The 15,557-nt window shown below is 41.8% G+C and overlaps 1 protein-coding gene across 2 annotated transcripts in view; it reads right to left on the reverse strand.

The window, feature by feature from the left end:
• The window catches only part of ATAD2B (ATPase family AAA domain containing 2B), a 75,316-nt gene extending 61,551 nt beyond the window's left edge, over positions 1 to 13,765 (reverse strand). For both annotated transcript variants that reach the window (XM_082277111.1, XM_082277110.1), the window contains exon 1: positions 13,355 to 13,765. In XM_082277111.1, the coding sequence (XP_082133237.1) occupies positions 13,355 to 13,510 (156 nt within the window). In that variant the 5' untranslated portion in view covers positions 13,511 to 13,765. The remainder of the gene's footprint in view (positions 1 to 13,354) is intronic.
• Between the last annotated feature and the right edge of the window lie 1,792 nt (positions 13,766 to 15,557).

The raw sequence follows: 15,557 nt of genomic DNA on the forward strand, positions 1-15,557 counted from the left end.
TTAAAAGTAGATTTAGCTTTGGTAATTTTTAGCCTGTCAAGATAAATCCAGGGAAGAAAGAGGTCTATACGAAGATTCAATCTCAAGACTCACTTAACTCTAGTTAAAAAAAAAAAAAAAATCTTACTTTTTTCTTCCTCATTATTTCACTTCTTCAGGACATGAATCAATGTAACTCAAAATAATATCTATACTAAAAGCTCATAATTAGAACTTCAAATTAGATTAAGCAGAATTTGGTACTTAAAAGGAAGACTTGGTCAAAGTGGTAGCAGAGTAACAACAACCATTCCTAAATACAAAACACCCACACCATGCACAGCACTATAAAATACATGGACAGCACCTGGCTGTTTTCCATAACACTCTGAAACTACAAATTACCAACTTTTTACAAAATTTTAATAGCCTTCATATTCACTTCTAAACACTATAAGCATTTGTGTATATACTTTTTGCTTTATTCAGTAATGAGTTTACTTGTGGACTTAGAGAAATACAACCGTGCTTAAGTCAATTTTAGTAACTACTTTCCGAAACTACACAAGCTCCCCTGCAAAGGATAGAAGCAGAGTTTCAAGGTAAGCCACAGAACCAGTTTGAAACCGGCTAAGCGAGACAGAAAATGAAACTAGGAAAGATGAAGCAGCATGCAACAAAGCTTTACAAGGGGTAACATTAAAGCTGTTTTGCCAGCAGTGAAATTAGTAATGCACAGGTTCCTTTAGTCCATCTCCACCCCTTTCCATGCAAAAAGCCAAACTCCTCCGAGTCTCCTAACATCACCTTTCTCTGTGTTTCCTCCAGTGCCTTGCCTCTGGTCTCATGATCGGCTAAGGTCCCTCATTTGTCCTGTCAGCTGGCAGCTAAAACAAAATACTGGCAATGGAGACAAATTCTGCTACTTCAGATCTCCCTCTGCTACCAATATTCACAAAATTTATAAAAGCTGAGTATCTTTGAGATCTCTAATGCTGTCAAATGAACATATACTGGCAAATAGCTTCAGAAACTGGAAGAGCAGACTGTCAGTGTGATCACATGAGCGATCAGTTCCTTGCAGCTGCCTAAGGAACCAGACTAGCAATTAAGGGGTTTATTTAATTAGGTTATTCTTTGTTTAGGCTGTTATTTTCAGCTGAGCCTCACTTGTCTGCATATTAACTCTACACACAAACTCAGCAAGTACAAACCAAGTTAAAATTTAAGATACTCAAGTCCAAATACTAACCTGTGTCAGGATACATGCTGTGTAAGATGCACTAACACAGAAAATGTTTTACCATGAAGTAGTGACAAATTTGAAATCACAATTTCCACTACAAAGTTGAAATCACAGAAATTTTAAATAGATTACCAAGAACCCAAGCTTCATTTTCCAGTTAACAGGCAATCTTAAAAATTCAAGCTCTAGGGAATCAAATCACACTTAGACTACCATCCAGAACCTTCACCTACCCACAGCAAAATATGGAGATAGAGTTTTCATAACACTCAAGAGACTACCCAAACTGGGATATGCTAGAACAAGAAAGGAAATTAATTTCAATTTGGGAAGCCTTTACAGAGAGCAGTCTATCCACTGCTTCCTCCCATTTATAGCAGAATAGGTCTAATGATTCCACAGCACTCAACTTGCTCCCTCAAGGAACTGGGTCTCAAACCATTTATACCTTTAATGATTAAAAATAGCACTTCAGTTTCAACCCAGAAACTTATTACTTAACGGTAGATATCATGAAAATGTTCTGGGACTAGAAAGGTATGATACAAGCATCAAACTTAAAAATTAAGAAATTAATAATGCAATTGCAGAAGTAGGAACCAATGCACTGAACTCAAAGCTCCTAATGAAACACTGGCACTGAAGCAAATGCACTCACATGCTGAGAGAACGCAGAGAATATGAATTAATAAAACCTTCATCATGTCAGAAACTGCCTTCAAGCATACCAAAGCAACAAAGAAAAAGTAAGCACAGAAGAATCAAAAAATGACTTTACATAGTGTCAGAAGGTACAAAGAGAGAAACAAAATTTAGTGCAACTGCATTGATCCAACAGAAAAGAGAGACACAGCAAACTCCAGCTGTGATCCAGAACAACCAGGACCACCTCTTACAGAAAGCACTCTTGCTGATAAGGAAATAACTGGCATTAACAGGATACCATCCATGGTCTAGACTGGCAAAACACAGTCTTCATTATCTCTGGTTTCAAGAGTAAAATGGAATGTGACAACTGAATGAGTAGCACAAATCAGCTGTTGAGCTAACATTCAATTTAGGAAGAGACAGTGAGGCAAGATAGTAACACACCTTCACTGAAGGCACTTGAATGATGGTACTGATAAATCTAGAAACAAAAGCTAAAATGAATATAAAGCAAGAAAATATATATAGCTGCATACTTACCTGTATGCTTTCTCTGCTTTGAATGAATAGAAGAAAGACAGAAAAACTGTTTATTACAATACACGTTTATGAGCAAGCTACAAATAGCCTGGTATATGTTACCACCTGTAGTCTCTTCTCTATCCATCCCTAAATTTCAAAACACTAATTTGATTCTAACAGAGCTTTATTTATAACATGTAGAGTCCTTAAGTTTTGGAAAACACAAACCAGAAATCAATTAATAAAACTGACCTTTTCCTTCTCAATTTATCCTCTTAGAACAGTGACTAACCAGTACAGTCTTTCAGCAGGACTGAAGAATACACTTACTGGGGGAGTACTCACTGACAGGTGCCTTCAGGTGTATCACAGGAACCAGCTGGCTAAAGCACGACATTTGATTAATTCCCAAGTTAAAATACAAAGATTACTTATAGCATCTTGAAGGGGAAAGGGTAAGGGGGTTTTGTTTCTTCTGTGTTTTAAGCTGAATCTCCTGCCCAACAGAATAACCAAAGAAGTCTTCACTATACTGCTGATCTGAACACCCTAAAATAATCCTAATCCAGTAGTTTTGGACATAGAGGACGAATACAAACCATCTCTACCACTGGCATCTGCAAGCATGTGAACACAAGTTCACAGAGTTCTCAAGTAAGAGATGATATAACATTCAAACCACAACCACACCTTGCAATTTCTGAAAAAGACTCTGTCTGGTTTGCCACAGGTTCATCTATACTCAGACACAGGCATGCAGACATGAATATCTGAGTTATCCACCATGGTCAAACTTGCTGTCCTCGCCATACAGTTTGTGGGGCACACCCTGCTGACTGTCTGCCACACCCTGAACACTCGCACGACTGCTCATACAGCTCCTCACTCAGGCAACTTTTCAACACACTCTCCTGAATGTTGCAGCAATTGTTTTTCCTCTTTTCTGTGGCCTCTCCCCATGTTTAAGACATGAAATTAATGCACTGACATTCAGTCTTCACCTGACCAATCCTATTTCTCTGCATTTTATGAAATGCACAAACAGCTTTTCTTTTTAACCCACTAAACAAGCGTGAAAAACCCTGAAAGTTACTTTCTCTTAATAATAATGAAATAAACATTTTCAAAAAAATCTGTTTCAGCTATAGGTTTTCAAAAGCCTCTCCTTCTAATTTTAGTTAAATCCTAGCTTCTGGTACTGAAACATAACTTTTTCCACTTCATTTTATGAAAAGACAACGACTTCAGACATGTCTCAATCTTATTTTTACTAACTTTGGAGAAACTGAATCCAGGTCCTCTGGTTATTTCTAACTTTCTATTTTCTAATTTAAAATACATATTGTGATTAACAACACATCTTCTTGGATGTCCCAGAATATTAATCTGGATTCTTATTTTAAAAATACATGTGAAAAAAATCTGGTCTGCCTTTTCTCCTACCAGTTCATTCAAAGTTCTTGAAATGGACTAGTCTTCTAGAAATTGGCTGTCCATTAAAATATCTAAAATACTCCAGGCTATTTAGTGCATTTAATAAACTTTTATATCCCACAGTACAAAAAGATAAAATTGTCTTTCCAAAATATAACTTTTATTCATGAAAAAAATGTGACTGTATCCCCAGCACCCCAATTAGTTAAGCTCATGTCTCATCTTCGCCTTCATGTAACTATTCAGTTAACAAATAACTTGGTTTCTCTGAAACTACAACACATTTCAAACACCAACAGAATACAGCAAAACCACTGTCTAACTGTCTGTCCACTTATTCTGGATAAGCCACTTGTTCCCTTGTGTATCAGTTTCTGCAAAGGTAAAAAATATGGACTAAAACATTAACTCCTAAAAATTTAATAGCATTAAAGATCTGCATTAAGATCTATTGATGAGAGTTAGGGAAGAGCTTAGGTATCCTTCCGAATGCATTTTTGGGCTAGGCATACTAAACAATTTTAAAAAATCAGAAGGTTTCACAATCTGTTCGAGATATTTTAAGTTTTGTTTGGTTCCGAATTCTATTTACTAGATGAACAAATTTTCTCATGGCTGCCATCATGTCATCTGACTGGTGTCTAATAAATTCCTTCAAATCCTATTTCCATGTTTTGGTTTTTTTGTTTGTTTTTTTTTTTTTTTAAGTTCACCACTCTTCATCAAAAAGAGTGGGGGAAAAAAAAAAGAGTAAAACTCTCCTTATGCTTGGTACAAATGTTCAGTAGCTGAAATGCTCTCATGACCATGCTCAAACCAGGTACCACACCTTGCCTTACACATCCACACTATGCCCTAATTTCAGGATGACACACCACACTACCACTGTCTCCAGCACCAACAACCTCACAAGCTCCTCTCATCCCCACCCCAACCCACATTTTCCTGGTAAATGCCCTCAGCCTCTCTTGTAGGGGAGAACTGACTGACTGCTTGGTGGGAAGAGGAAAGACCTGATACACTGGTCTGAGGAAAGAAGGTAACATGACTCAACTTGAGGTCGAGCACAATACAGCAGACTCTTTTTGTGATGGTACACAACATATTGCTGCAGGCTGAATATCTACCTTTGTGTCCTAAAACTGCAGTGTAAGAGCACTTTTACTTCAAGGCTAGATTGGATGGGGCTCTAAGCAACCTGGTCTAGTGAAAGGTGTCCCTGCCCATGGCGGGGGCTGGAATAAGATGATCTTCAACATCCCTTCCAATCCAAACCATTCTACGATTCTGCCCAACTGACAAGAAACTGAGAAATAAATGTATTGAGATTAGAGCACATTAACTACCTTAGTGAGAACTCCAAGTTTCATGAAGACCCTGATACGTTAACCTTGCTGACAGATTGAAAAAAGACATCAGCTTAAAAGAACGCATCTCCTGGTTGCAGTTCTCTAATTTCCACTTGTTTGCACACAGTCGTTTATCAGACATTGGCTCTCCACAGGTGTTAAGGAAAAATAATATTCATGCTTAAGTGCTTGATGATCTTGGAATAAACAACTATTAACGATGTATTTCATTAGTGGTAATGATAGTAAAGAATGCCTCAACTGCAGAATGATCTGAATTACTTTAACATTCAGCTTCTGTATTTTTTTTCAGTGAACAATGCTAATGTCAATAATAGCCATTAAGAACACAAAGAATACCATCATCTAGATTTTTTCAGAAGAAAAAATTCTTCCCCACTCGTTCAGATAAAATAAAAAGCCAAACATATTTCTTGCACTGGAAGATCTGGTTTTTTATTTCAACTGATTTCCATTTTACTTCCTGGAACTCTTCAACCCTAGAATTCACGTTATTTAATAAATGTGAAAGCTTTTGAGAAAAGTTAAAAGTTTACAAGTTAAAAATATAAGCACTGTTAATTGGGGATTTTCACACCTGCAACCATTCCCTCTGTCTGTTATAGAAAAAGACACCTGTTTGTATCCACACTGAGGGAGTGCCTGTCAACAGCTTCACTGTGACACACAAAAAATTCTTGCAATCTACAGGTTACTTGGTTCATGAACGAAAGGGAGAGTGACCTACAGAGCAGCCTCTGCCAAACTGTGACAGAGGCCATAAATAGTGAGCTGAGGTTTATCCTCCCATCATCAGCAGCCCACTCCAAGCATTTCCACCACAAGCACTCTTCTCCTCTGTGCCTTCACCAAAATTAGGGTGACACTGTGAAATTTCAGCTGATAATCAAATCAGAAGGATGGAGGGGAGGCAAGGTGAAGCCAGAGGATGTGGAGAAGAGGATTAGTTTCAGCTGGACCAGTAACGTGATCCTGATCCAGCTGATCAAATGGCCTGGCAAGCATTAATACTGGCGAGTCTGTTGTTTTCACAACTGCAGAGTTCACAGCCAGAGCTCACAGCACATGTGAAATCACACACCTGCAGAAGAACAAGTCCACTGAGAAGAGTTCTCTATTTGCTGTATGGGGTCCACACCTCACTTAGACATTTTTCTAGTAGATTCATTTAAGGTAAGTTTTTAAAACCACTGATCCTCCTTGTTTAACACAGAAGGAATACTAAAAGCAACACATTTTTAGTCAGAACTACGTTAACCATTTCTATGAGTTTTTAGACCCTGTTAACAAAGACTTTTAAAGCACAAATTATATTTATGTAATGGATTGAGAATCAAGAATGATTACAACTCTGATGTGGAAAAAACAAAAGCATTCAAATGTTTTTTCCTACTTTCAGTCCTCAAAAGTCCATTCTGTTTCTGCTTAACAGTCACATCCTAAACAAAGCTTATAGGACATGGCCTCCTTCAACACTACTATAAACCTAAATAAAGAAGCAGAGTGATCTGAATGAGGATAGCAAAGAGGAGAACAGAGTGAGAATCCATGGACCAGACTATTCCCCAAGGTTTGAACACGACCAGGAAATAGGCTCAGTAACCTAAGCAAGGAAGTGTCTGTAGCAAGGGAAGCTACAGGATGGTGGCCTTCTGTGTGGATAAAAAAAGGGGATTAAAAAACACTTCATCACCCCTAGCTAAAATGCACTTGAAGACAATATTTTCAAAAGAGAAAAAAGAAATTAAAATTGTGTATAACTGTGACATGAAATCTTAAGATTAATCTACTGTAATTTAAATCATAATAAAAACAAAATTCAAAGCCTGAAAGATAAATCAGAGAAATAACAGAGGATAGTTATTAAGTATTTGGAATGAGGGATTGCTGAAGCACGGCAACAAATTTCACCGCAAGTAATCTCTTCCACATGTAGAAAATGAACAGCTTCTTCATTTCAGGTTATTTAAATAGCTTGGCTCAACTATTTATCCATTTTAAATGAAGGAACTGACTGGAGGCTGGAGAAAAGCAAAATGCCCCTCTCCCAAACTATGAAAACACCCAAACCGAAGCATCTGCTCCAAGTGCAACTGGACACAAACATTCTATCACAGCTTTACATTAGTCAGGCCATCAACAGACACTACTAGAAGCATAAAGCTGAAACCACAAAATTCAGTACAGGCTACAAGAACCATGGAACCTGGAGAAGCTTCTAAATTATGTAAGTCTAATAGGAGAACTAAAGCCGCCTCCTTCATACCAATTCAGCCGGAGTTGAAGCTATTACAGCATACGCACACTCAGTGCAAAACGAAAAGGCTTACAAAAGATTACACATTAATCTTACAACTGGTTGAAAAGTTGCCTGTTTTAGTAACTAGCAAGCAGAAAGAAACTAAATTTATTCATAAAAAGAGTCCAAACAAGTATAAATGCAAACCAACACTTGAACAATTTAAAGCAGAATTAATGGTTAAAATAAACCATGAAAATCCCATCAAAGGTAATGAAGACAATATTTCAAGAGTGAAGTCAGACTGAAAAATTGTTTAGAAAAACCAGCAAAGCATGAAGTGTACACAAAAAAAAAGGATAAAAACATATTGTCAGCTCCCTTTGCAATAAATGGGTTCATGAGTGATATTACCCACAGAAAAAGTAATCCATTAGAGCTAAAACATCTAATAAACAATCAGTAATCTTTCAAAGAGTCACAGCTACAAAACAGCACACAAAATTCACAGCAATGAAAGCTTCAGCTCACTGATGCCTACTTGCTGCATGCTTTGGTTCCAGACAGGTTTTATAGTTTTACAGAGAAATCATTCAAAGCATCATTAGATTGGAATTAGAACTTTTCCACAGCATAGCAATCACTCAACAATTTAGGACAGGATGTGCAAAACCATACCACATGCAACTGAAACTGCAGGGGGATGGAGGTGATCAGAATATAATTACCTGAGCTAATTATCTTGCATAACCCCAAGCTGTATGAAACTCTTGCAAAATTGTAATGGGCTGTCTCACAGACATGGGTCAAACCTTCTGCTTGAAGTTCAAACAGAGACAGTAGATGGAGAAGTAGCTTTTATTAGTATTACTTTGGGACAAGCTCAATATTCAGAGGAAGCAATGCAGCACACAAAACTTCAACACCATTTCCTGAGTACTCTTTGGAGGTCTTATCCACTCACTGGATTAGCCCTTAGATCGCTTCCTTTGAAGGCCGTGGAACAGCCTGACAGCAAGGATAGCCAGCTTTTAACAGGATGCACCACTGCCTCCCAGAACAAACCATGGACACTTCAGAGGTGTCCTGACTTCTGAAAGCAGCCCGGACTGATATGGCAGGATATGTAAGAAGAATTCAAACTCAGGATAGCCCTTCAGAACCACAAAAGTATCATGAATGCCAACTGTATGGTATTTTGACAGAACCCTGAACAAAGATTGGTTCCAACAATTGCTCCATTTCCCACTGCTCGCAGCTGTATTAACACCACACAGCCAAGAAATGGCCTGCACGACTTATTTTAGAACACTGATTTTTCCCTGCTAAGCCCCCAAAGAGCAGCAGACCACTAAACCAGAAAGAACCTGAGATTTTATTGCACACCAAAAAGATGAGCTTTCCTGGGAATCTTCCTTTAAATTAAATTGTTTGGAATAACTTCACAAGGCTTTATATTTCAGGATGCATTTCAAAGAACTGTAAAAGCATTAGCCTCAGCACCTTTACTGATGTTACTGCAAACTCAAACAGGAAGGCAATGCACTTCTTTAAAACACAGATATTGGAAAGGAGCTTTTTTCTTGAAGAGCTTTATATGCAGGTGGCCGGCAAGTGTCATTTCTCCAGTATAAGGAGGAAAATCTAACTTTTTCTATAGCTTTATACTAAACAGCAGAGCATCCAGAACACCATGAGACACTTTGCACAGACAATGAAGAAAACATGCTAATTAGCGTCTTTCATAAAGGAAAACTTAATTTTTAGAAAGCTCTACTGGTTACGTTTAAAACTTGTATTTTAAGAGAAATTATAGTAGTTTTTAAAGTTAGTTTTTATGTTTTCAACAGCTGACCATTAAAGGTTTTTCGAGGAGTAAATTGTAGCAACGAGTTTATGCTACAAAAGCTACATTATTGCCCAGAAATCAGAAAACATTTCTATTGCTACAGACTGAGAAAGTACAGCGAGAGACACTGAAACACGCGGGTATCACAGGGCACAAAAATGCTGCTTATCTCTCTACCTTCCCACACTCCAGCACCCGATGTCACTCCTGCAGCCCCTGTTCGCTCCCATTAGCAATTAAGTACAATGGAGAGCTCTAGGTTGCACTGCGCAAGTTGAACGATGTTGGCAGCACTGCTTTTAGTGAGGATCATGTGTTACAATTATCACCGTGCCCTCAAGTATCTCTTAAGGCACTGCTAATGCTTTCTTGGCTAATTAAATTAAGCTAACCTTGTATACATTTCTAAAATGTCTAACTAGCACAGTGACGTGATTTAAGAGTGTTTATTACACAATAAATTCTTGATCAACACTTTTGATTTGTTGTGTAAGAAAAATCATTTCAATTGCCAAGGAAGCGTTACCAGCAATCGCAACTCAGTGTCTGAAAACATCAGACATTAGTAGATACAAAGTGCAAATTTAACCACTTATGGTCACAGGATCCCCAATTTTTTCACAGTACGAATACAGTCCACTGGATCTATAAGCCATAAAATTCTATGTCTCTGTAGAAGATTTTGATGAGGTTTTTCTTCTCAGAAAGCTTTAGTATAAAGCTAGAACACTTCTCAAGTTTTAATGCTCAAATGAAAAAAAAAAAGTATTTTTATATATGTATAATTTGTATAACAATAGAATATATATTTACATAAGCATAGCTTCAACACCTACTAAGTAGTGTGTAAGTCAGTCTTGGAAACAGGAAGAAAATAAAGCCCAATTTTTCCCCTCTGTACTCTCTCTATGCACTCTGCTATGACATCATCTCAGACAATAAACTTCTTGGCTCCTTGATCCATTTAGTGAGGGATTTTGTTCATTTTAATCTGGCTTCTGGTCAGCAGACAGACACACACGTATTCATCTCCATCACTGACTGCATGGTCGCCAATCAATAATTCAAACCAGTTTACTTTTCAAAGCCTGATGTCATTGCTTTCTCCAAGCTGAGCAAGTACTACAGAGGGAATACACTGAACATGATAAAGGCATTTAGACAATTACAGTCCATTTCCACAAAATGTGTGGTGCTTCCAGATTCAGATCAAACAAAAAAAGACACCATTCACATGTAACTCAGCATAATATTGAAGCAGAATACTAGAAACTCAAGTTCTTGGGAGAGAATTAAGCCTATACTTATAAATGTATGCAAAAAAAAAACCCAAACAAATGAAAAAAAGAAACAAAAACCACGCACACAAAAAAAAAAGTGTATCAGGAAAAGCCAAGAGGAAAAAATAAGAAAGAAAGGAAATAGATACAGAAGAGATAGAAGGCAAGTCCTATCCCCTCATTTGGTCTACTCAGCATCTTACAGGATGCCATTAGGTTACTAACTCAGTTTTTGTTGCTAATAAGGAACAGACAGATGATCTTTTAAAACACATTCTGAAAGTTGGCTACAAGCACTCCCACTGAAGAGCATTTCACAGGAAGTCCAGGTCAGAAGCTCCATGCAAGAAAATTAAATCACACACTGCAAACAAGAAGCATCCCATCTCTGCCAGAGCTCCAAACTCAAGCTGCCTATTAACCCGATTAACTGCTGGTAGCAAGGCTGGTTTCCTGATGTGACACCCAAAAGATTTTAAAAGGACACACTGTTCCAAGTCAACTGCAAAAAAAAAAAAAAATTACATACAACTGCATGAAGATGATCCCAGCACGCTTTCTGAACACAGCCTCACTATCTGTCTTCCGACACTCGCTTCCAAAAGCAAAGGCTTTGTCTCCTTACTGCTATACTTATTCATGTCCTAATCACTGAGATCCTTCTCTGGCACTACTTCAAGAAGATTCAGAAGCACAGAAAGACACTGTATTGCTGACAGCTCTTACATCTAAAGAATAAAAAGAGTTATACAGAAAGAACTTTAAAATACAGTGAGATATATATATACTTTATAAAACACACTGGATGGGGGAAATAAGAAAAAAAACCTGTTCTTGGATAACTTCAGCTCATATTTGGCAATTACATCTTAAAAGGAAAGAAAAATTCCACCTCAAACGCATGAGATTTGTTGTGAAGTGAAACAAGTTCATTCCCACACACCAAAATTTACATTTAACTTTAGAAGAAATGCTCTTTTAGAAGTGTGGGCAATATCCTGGGAAGTATTTACAATATTTTACACTATTTTGCACCATCTCCTTTCCTTACACCATGACAATAACATAATGTAAACATTTTAGTGATTTGTAGTTAAAAAAAACCCACATTCAGTAATTAAAAATACTTGGAAAGAAGCCCAAGCTAGTTTTCTTAGCACCAGTAAACTCCCTGAGAAGTAAGCCGGTAAGGGTTACTTCAAATTTTGCTTCACAAACCACAAGACCCACGATATGAATAAACAGAAACTGCACACTAGAACAAGCAGAACAGCTTTTTACAGCTATGGTGCTGCATCCCCAGGAGTCCACTGAAATTAAACGAGGAAGAGATAGGGAACAAGGAAAATATGGGGGAAGGGAAAACCCGTGAAGTATGAAAGGACTGAAAGAGAAGCAGAGAAGGTATAGGATATCTCATAAGTGATTTGTATTTGGTTTAGTATTTTAGACCAAATGGATGGGGTAAAAGGTTTTCTGAGAATTCCAGGTGTCATCCTTCTGATCTGCCTCTGGCTGCTGCTGCTGCTGTTTTTCTACTGGGCTGATTAACTTCCTCCTTTTCAGGGCAGGGACGCGGTCAGTCAGTGCAGGACTGCCAAACACTCGGACCCCCCAATTTCACTTCCATATTTATATTGTTTTTATAATATACACGCAGAGCAGGCAGCTATAAACACTAGTCTAAACCTTTAAAGCAATACACGAAGTTGCATCAACCAAAGAAAAAGTCCTGCCTACAATTCCTCCTGTGGGAGGAATTTCTTCACAGAAAGGATCATTAAACATTGGGAACGGGCTGCCCAGGGAGGCGGTGGAGTCACCCGCCCTGGAGCTATTTAAGGAAAGCCTGGATGTGGCACTCAGTGCCATGGTCTGGTTGATAAGGTGGTGTTGGGTCATAGGTTGGACTCCATGATCTCAGAGGTCTTTTCCAGCCTCATTGATTCTGTGATTCTTCGATAATTAAAAACAAAAATTTGCACGTTTTGTCAACAGAGCTGTTTATAGACACGGAAGAAAGGAGACTCCCGAATTCTTTCTTCCGGTTAGAGTTTACCAAATGGTAATTCCCCAAATCGGGCTGTAGAATTTCACTTGCCGTTAGCCCGTCTAACCAACGCTACCACAGAGAGTTCGGCTGGGAAAGCATTCAACTTAAACTTGATGGTAAAAATCATACCCTCCGTGCCACAAAAACGGGCCGGGGAGCTTTCCCGAACACCAGCTTCCTCCCGTAGCAGCCGCCAGCCAAATGGAGGTCATTTAGGGAAAAGGGAAAAAAAAAAAACAAACAAACACACACATACACACAAACCAAACCCGGCCGAGGTTTATTGCGAAGTTGCTGCGGGCGCAGCTCCCAACTTTTGTCTAGCGGCGGCAGCGCCGGGCGCGGCCGCAGGGGGAGCCCCGCGCCGCCGGACCCCTCCGGACCCCCGCCCGCCGCCGACCCCGCCGGGCACCGGCACCGCGGCCACTCCGCCGCCCGTGTCCCCGCCGCCCCCGCCCCTGTCAGCGGCCCCCGCCGCCCCGGCGCTGGCCCCGCAGGGACTGCGGCTCTCCGCAGCCGTCCCCCGCGTCCCCGCCGGCTCCGCGGTGCCTCCTCGCCACGGGCTGCCCGTCGGCCCCGCCGTCCCTCCGACAGCCGTCTCGGCACCCGCCCCCCGCCGGCTCCCGTGCCCGCGCCCCCCCCCCCCCTCCGGCACCAACAGCGCTGTCCCCAGCGACTCCCCGGCCTCGCCGCCTCCCTCCATCCCGGTCCCCCGCGGATCCCGCGGTCCTCACCCGCGCTGCCGCCGCCTCCTCCAGCCCGGCCGCATCTGCCTTGGTGCCCCTCTTAGAAGACCGGGTGCGGGACGAGATGAAATGGCTGCCGGCCCCGGCCGCCGCGGCCGCCGCTTTGCCCAGGGGGCGCAGAGAGCTCTTCCTGGTGTTCACCATGGCCCCGGCGAGGGGGGACACGGGGGGCGCCGCCGCCGCCGCCGGCGCGGAGGGAGGAGGGAGGGAGGGCGGACAGGCGGGGGCTCGGGCAGGGAGGGGAAGGGGAGGGAGACGGGGAAAGGGGGGAGGAGGGAGGAAGGAAGAAAAGCCCTCCGGGGAAGCCGCTCCGCCGGGCAGAGGCGCAGTCGGAGCCGCGCCGGCTCCTCCCGCCGCTGTCGCCGCCGCCTCTCGGGCTCAGCCCGGCTCTAACTGGCCGCCATTACTGTCCCTGCTCCCTTTCTCTGCCCGCTCCGCGCCGCCCCCGCCAGCCGCCGCCGGGGGGCGCTGCGGCCCCGGCGCGGCCGTTCTATCCCGGCGCCGCGCGCTCTATAGGCCCGGCCCGGCCCGGCCCGGCCCGGGGGAGGCGGCAGCGGCCGCGGGTCCCCCGGGAGCGGCTCCGACTCCGCGGCGGGGACCGAGCGCCCACACAGCCCCAGGGCCCCGCCGCGGCCTGGCCAGAGCCTGGCGAGCCACCGACCGGGCCTGGCCCGGCGTGACCCCGCGGGGCGGGGGAGCCGCCGCCGCCCCCTGAGGGCTGAGCCGAGGGCTGGGGAGTTCAAGGGCAGGGGGAGCGGCTACCCGGGGCCGCGGGGGGTGAAGGGCAGCGCTGGTACCCGGGGAGGGGCTCAATCCCCGGTCCCTGGAGGCTGGAGCCGCAGGCTCTGCTCGCTCAGGGAGGGTCGTGCCAGGAGCTGACAGGACAGCTTGGGCGAACATCTCTCCCAAGGATGAGATCTCCATAATTTCCTGTGGAAAACTTTTCACGGTCTGATGACCCTCAATATTAAGAAATCCCTTTGCTATCCAGGCTATCGGGAGTGCGCCCTTGCTTCTCCCATCGCGCTAGTCACCGGCAGCGTCTCCTGTGTTTTGCTTCAGCGTTGCCGCGCTTGATGTTCGTTGTTCGGTGCTCGGAAAGCTCCTTTCTCCCCACCTTCCTCCTTATCACACATGCATTTCAGAGGGGCGAAGAATACAACGCATTACCCTACACCGGATGCCTAAATGTTTTTCAGATTATTCACAAACTATAACCCTTCAGCCTATTCACGAACGCAGTACCTTCTCGCCGATACAAGAATCATTCTCTCACCACTTGTTGCCCTATACAGAACTTACCGCAGTGCCTGCACATAAGCCCCGAAACAAAAGCTTTGTGAAAGAAACGTAGCTGAGAAACACAAGCACACAGTTGTAGGTGACAGAGTCTCAACCTCTTAATTTTCACACTGACTGGTTTGGCACTGCTGGGCAAGTCATTTCAGTGCTTCTTGCTTCTTTAACCAAAAAGAATATCATGGAATTACTGAGCACGTGGTTCTGACTGTTAGGCTCAAGCAAGCTTTATCAAAGTACTTTTATTGTTTAAGGATGGAAAGCACAAAAATGTTTTAGTAAAGAACAATTAATTTAAAAACTACTATTCTGTTTTACCTGCACACATCTTTCATACATCCCACATCTTTCTTTTCAAAATTACAGTCTGTAAAAGTATGGGAGAATGTGTACTTAAAAATAGAAAATGCGCAACACTGACATCAGGATATATAATAAGAAAATCAGCTTTTTAAATATCCAAGCAAAAAAAAATCTTACTGTGAATAGCAGCAAATTTTTAGTTTTATGAGATACTACAAAATAGAGTGCATTTCAGGGTAGGAACTATAATGTCTCATCTCACATTCTCTATTTAGAGTTTGTAATCTGTATTAGCAACAGTACTTCATCTCCTGTCCCAGAATCTGCAGTGTCTTTGAAAAGCAGAGTAGTTCTGCTCCATGAGATTGGTCTTGATAGGTTTCATATCATTTTTTTCTTCATTTATTTGCTTAAAGGTTATGAAAGGATGTAGTCATTTCATACACTTGTAGGCTTAAGGAGTATTTTAATTTAAAACCTACAAGGGAGTTTGGGAATGGTATTTGGAAATCACATCCTTTTAGCCTTCAAAAGTAGGAATAGAAGGAAACTGCAAGAGACTGTCCCTTACCAAACACCAGGATATATG

Source organism: Coloeus monedula (genome assembly GCF_965178545.1).
Source record: "Coloeus monedula genome assembly, chromosome: 2".
In the NCBI taxonomy this organism is placed as follows: domain Eukaryota; kingdom Metazoa; phylum Chordata; class Aves; order Passeriformes; family Corvidae; genus Coloeus; species Coloeus monedula.